Consider the following 6,000-nt stretch of genomic DNA (forward strand, 5'->3'; position numbering starts at 1 on the left):
AAATAATATCTGGTGCTAATACAGCCTTGATCCCACTTTCAGTTGCACAAAGCTCTGAGCGGTTCCTATTGATAGGCCACCAGATCGCTCTCTCTGCTGCTGCAGAGTGGTTCTTGCTGATAACTTCATAGCCTTCTTTTTCTTGCCAGCTTATGCAGTAAGAGATGTAGTACTGAATCATGAAGTTGCACTGAAGCAAGGCTAGGATAACAACTGACAGTAAGAAGTGCAGTGAAATCACTAACTATACGATAAAAATTAAAAAAAAAAAAAAGAAGAAAAAAACCAAAAAACACCTTAAAGACTGTCAGTGGAGAACAATCTCTGTTATTTCAGGATTAATACTCTTTTGCAGGCTGGGGCTTCTCATAGTTGATATCTGCAAGGCATGCTGTCAGTCAGCTGTTGTGAGAATGTAAATTAGAGTTTCCAAAAAAAATATTGATGTCCTTGGAATATTTTTATTTAAGAAAAAGAAAGTTTGCAGTTTGTATGGCAGTATTTTCCTAATACTACAAAATCTGATTTCTCATAATAAGCTTGTTGGAGTGTAATGGCAAAATAGCTCATTTAAACTTGCCTGCAGGGATTTGTGGTGCAGATAATCTGTAAGGATTATGTACATTTCATTACCTGAATTCTTAGTCAAGCAGTGAATTAATTCTTGCCTAAGACATTTTTAGGTGTGAGAACGTTGTCAGCTGAACTTATGTGTAGGAGCAGACTTTCAAGATGTGCACCAATCTAGTACAGTTCTTTTTACTCAAGCAAAATGCCACCACCATTTTATCCCAGCCAAGACTCCATGTCATGTTTTTCTAAATGCTAACTAATCAGTTTTTCTGTGTGTAAACCAGTACTTATTTAATACTCGTTCTTTCCTGTTTTGCAATAGGGCCCCCACAGAGAACTGTTTCCCCCAAACAAGACCATGAGGAGAGGAAGCACGACAAAGTCTTGGACAAGGGAAGTGAAAGTGGGACTTCCTGTAACGAATTATCCACTTCGAGCTGCGACAGCCACTCAGATGCAAGCACTCCTCAAGAAAATGCCTCTGGCACTCAACAATCCACAGCCCACCAGCCAAACACTCTAACTTTGGATCGTCCATCTAAGAAGGCTCCTGTGCAGTGGATGCCACAACCAGACAAACGCAGGAACAGTGAACTATTTCAAACTCTCATTAGCAAGTCCAGAGAAACAAATCTTTCCAAAAAGAAGGTATGCGAGAAGCTGAGCGTTGAAGAAGAAATGAGAAAATGCATCCAAGATTTTAAAAAAATCCACATTCCAGATTACTTCCCAGAGCGCAAACGTCCTTGGCAGTCTGAACTCTTACAGAAATATGGGTTATAGTACTCAGCTCTTTCGTGACATATTTCTGGGACATTTGTTGTTTATTAAGTTGCCACTGACTTACTGATGTCCTTCTTCCGGCCAGTGCTGCCACCAGAGCTATTCCTGCTGCTTATTTCTTTTTGTGAACAGTGGATGTTGGATAGTACATCGTTTCTTTAAAATATATATATAAAAAGATAGAAACTTAAAAATACAAGAAGTGTCTCATCTAAACCACCTCATGATAGCAAAGAAGAATGTGCATGGTGAAGAAAGATGGTTCTCAAACTGTAGTCGTTTGAGCTTCATGATCATTTTGGAACTTGTCAAATAAAAATCTCAATCATCAGTTAATGCCTTGTTTTATGTCACAAATATAAATGGCTCAGACTTGCTATGGATGAAGAGAAACAGGGTTGAAAATTTGATCGAACTGGTTTCAGAACTAAATCCCAATATTTTTTCAATGTCAACGCAATAAAGCAAATACCTTTTTTGCATGAGCACAATGTTACAAATAAATCACACAAGAACAAGAGTTGTCTGTTGCTTGGAGAATTATTTGTTTGACTCCAAGTCTATAAGCGTAAAATGTCTAAGGGATTAAATTTGCTTTGTTCTGGGTCTGTGATTTCTCTGTGTGTAAAATGTTCTGTACGTAAGGATGGTGTAAATATGCCTTATACTCTTTTATTATTGCACCAACAACATTCATCTATTAGTGCTTGTCAGGATTATTTCTGTGAAATTCAAACTTATGGCAGATTTTGAAAACTGGTTTGATGGTCTGAAAGTTTCTGTTATGTTAGTTGCTAAAACTGAAGAAAAATAAAAGAGACCTTGATGTATTTATTGAAAGAACCATCTAGTAGATTTTCTTGGCTGTTGGTATCTCCTATCTCTTGTCAATTGTTATTTTTTGTTAATGTTTTCATACCACTTTGCTGGAAAAAAAAAACAAAGTGAACCAAAAAATATATTTTTCAGGAGAGGGTGAACAATGTTTAGTGTAGTGCTATTTAATTGCAATCACCATGCAGACTCTCCAGAAGGAAGAGTGATATGCTAGGAAGCAGAGAGGATATGACCTAAAAACTAAGCATTTTCACAAACACAACTAGTCTAGTCTAGTCTACTCTACTCTATTCTAATCAGTATCTGGAAAAAAAAAAAAAAAATTATTATTGCTCATGTTTACTCACTATAAAAATTAATTTAGGCCATGATGGATGTTATATTTGCCTATTTTTACATTATTATATTCCTAACTGAACAGATGGGGAATAGTGGTACATGCAATTGAGTTGGTACCTTTAAAATGTGTGAAAAAAGGTCATAATCACATGGTGGGCTAATTAATTATGAAGAATTATTTCTGAACTTTTCTTCCACCAACCTAAATTTACAAGAATTGGATTTGATTTTTCAGTTTATCTACTGAAAGAAAAATCTATGAAAAATATCAGATGAGCAAAAGGGTTTTAACAGAAATCACTAGTGTTCATAATAGTATCACTAAGCATATGATTTGAAATTAATTTGAAGTGTTCTTCAGAATTCAGTTTGATGTCATTTTGTGTCCACCTTTAAAAATTGTGCTTGTGCAAAATCATTTGACTTTCTAATGCTGTCTTTACGGTTCCAGTAAAGATATTCAAAATTATACTTCCTTCTGGAGGTGGAAGACTCAATTTAGTACACTTGGTAACAAGAGGGCAATGTTAGGTTCACTCTACAAGTGAACTAAGATGCTTGGGAGTGCTCAGAAATTCTCAAGAAGTCTTTAGCTTTTAGCAGGATGACACCACTGGTGTGGCTATAAAAATAGCATTCACATTTTACTTCAGCTTATATATTGCAGGCCATCAAATAGTTTTATTTTTTCCAGGCACTGTTACCTAGAAGTAATTTTCATCCCATTTCATATTTTTTTACTCTGCTTCTCTCTTTTCTCCATTGTTTTCCTATGGACTTTCTTACAATTACTTTTATTTAGGAAATTATGTATTCTTTACTTGAAGTCACGTAACCAAATTTGAAAGGAACTACAGCAAGTTTTGTATGAGAAAGTGGTGAGGGAAACTGAGCACACCAGGGAATGTTGCTGGTTTGAAGAACCTTAAGCATTGCTGGCATAACATTTCTCATTTCTAGTGGGGATGAGAAATCCCTCCTAGACTGCTAGTTTGACCTAGCTGGAAGGTTAAATCAGGGGCATCACTCTACATCTTTTTAGTGCTGTCTGATCATTAAATGAAGCAATAAAAAAATGCTTTATCCACACATAAGGAGTCCAATACTGTCAACATTCAGTTTACCATACATGCATGCCTTGTGTTGGTACTGCAGCTGAGATAATCCAAGTTCATGTTGTACAAAGCAGATAAGAGCTACTACTCATGCAGTATGTCTCTTTGTGGAGGTATACCATCTACTGTAGGCTGTGGTGGGTATCTGCCTTCTCAGAGGCAAGCCCTTGATCATCTGAATTGGGACTGCTGGTTAATCCTGCTGGATCAGCACTATTTGCACTGAAGACAATTGTTCCATGGGACCATATCTTTGTGTGCAGCTCCAAAGCAGAAGATGGAGATCTCTGCTGCACTGGCACATTCATCCATCTTTGAAGCTGACCTCACAGTGATGCACTGTGGATGCTGAGAAAATAGAGTGCAGATGGTGCCCAGAACAGAAATATAGCACTGACTGTGGTCCTATCTTTTTGGAGCCTGGCACCCTAGCATCCCTCAATTACAAACACCATATTCTGTAAAATGGGGAAAAGAACAAATTGAGTACAGTGAGACTGTATATAATATACATATAATATATGTAAGAGAATAAGCGTTTGAAAATTTTCTCCTGATAAGTTCTCCAGTTTTTGCTGGGCCATCTCTTTTCCTCAGATAGAAAAGAAAGGGAAAGAGAGTGAGAAGCAGTAATAAACATGACAGAGGTAGCGGGAATATCTCAGTTTCTTGTTGTATTGCCTTTTAAAAATCATAGAATCATAAAATTGTTCAGATTGGAAAAGAGCTTAAAGATCTTCAAGTCCAACTGCAATCTAACCATACTACCCTAACAACCCTCTGCTAAATCATGTCCCTGAGCACCACATCCAAATGGTTTTTAAACACATCCAGGTGACTCAACCACCTCCCTGGGGAGCCTATTCCAGTGCTTAACAACCCTTTCAGTAAATAAGTTTTTCCTGATATCCAACCTAAACATACCCTGGTGCTACTTAAGGCCATTTCCCCTTGTCCTGTCACCAGTGAGAAGAGACCAACCGTGGTCTTGCTGTAAGCACCTTTCAGATATTGGAAGAGAGCAGTAAGGTTTTTCCTCAGCCTCCCCTTCCCCAGACTATACATCCCCAGTTCCTTCAGTTGCTCCTCTGTATATGTAGGGCATATTCTCCAAGCCCTTCACAAGCCTTGTTGCCCTGCTTTGGACCTGTTCCCACACATCAGTGTTCGTTCTGTATTGAGGTTCCCAAAGAAAATCCCATGCTTATTTAAAACGTTGCTTTATTCTATTACAGATAGAACGAGTGTACTAATACTTAATGAGTTTGGTTTTGAGATACTAGACTGTGTAATCTTTCATACGTATATTGGATGAAGTTCTAATAATGAACGTAGTAAGCATTTTGATTTAAATACTGTGTAATTCTTAGCAAGAATTCACCCAATAATAAAGGACAGTAACAGGAAGAAAATTAAATTAACATAAAAATAAGGGAGGTCACAGTAGGTAATAAATAAGCTTTCTAGATTCTGAAGCAACATTTAATTCTGAAATGCCATCACTTTATCTACTATCTGCTTATCATGCATGCAATTCATTAATTTAATATTGATCAATTCATAATGTGCCCAGCATCTCATGCTAAAATTCTGACAGGCTGTTTAGTTCATAAATGTATATTGAGAATAGTAAATGTGAATTTTGATGGCATGCCACATGTGTGGAATATTTCTCATCCCTACTAGATTGCTAGTTTGGCCTAGGATGAAGTGTAGGAACCATCAATCAGTGGCCAAAATGCTTTTTTTTTTTCCTTCTGTTTTTGTTCCTATTTAGGTGAATTTTGAATTTCATTTGATGTTATTTATCTGTTGACTGTAGTATAAGATTCAATGCAGTACAGTACAGTCACTGGCACATTGGTCCTGAATTATTTTGATTTATACCTACCTTTGATTTAAATTACATTCGTAAGCTTCTGACAACAGCAATTGAGATGACTGCTGAGTGATGAAAAAATTGCCATGCAGTCTGCCCTGGAGACCTTGCACAGGGAAATGGGTTTTTAAGAAGACAGTTTTAAAAATAATCCTCCATGCTGTTGTGGATGTGGAATGCAGCCTGTGATGCTTCTCTCTCCAGGCAGGGAGAGATGTGAAGCCTCTGGATTCCCTTCCCCAAGGAAAGCCTGGTTTCACCATTTCACGGAACTAAGCCTAGTCTTTGCAGAAGAAAATGTTGCTCTTTCACAGGTTTTATGATGCTGATCCAGAATGTCCTCCTGGTCCCTAAATAGAAAGAAATTTTGGCTCTTGTTTTTATGACCAGTCACTAAATCATGCAAATAGTTGTCCAGAATTTCCCTGGCAAGTATCTCTGCTGACACTGGGATTTATTCCATCTCTTTAAATG

General features: G+C 37.3%; 1 protein-coding gene across 1 annotated transcript in view; it reads left to right on the forward strand.

Annotated features, from left to right (window-relative positions):
* The window catches only part of KCTD8 (potassium channel tetramerization domain containing 8), a gene marked incomplete at both ends in the record, with an annotated part of 84,537 nt that extends 83,181 nt beyond the window's left edge, over window positions 1-1,356 (forward strand). The window contains one exon of the mRNA XM_079535125.1: window positions 896-1,356. Coding sequence (XP_079391251.1) covers window positions 896-1,356 — 461 coding nt within the window. The remainder of the gene's footprint in view (window positions 1-895) is intronic.
* Window positions 1,357-6,000: the final 4,644 nt, after the last annotated feature.

Source organism: Tetrao urogallus, assembly GCF_951394365.1.
Source record: "Tetrao urogallus genome assembly, chromosome: 4".
NCBI classification, from domain to species: Eukaryota; Metazoa; Chordata; class Aves; order Galliformes; family Phasianidae; genus Tetrao; species Tetrao urogallus.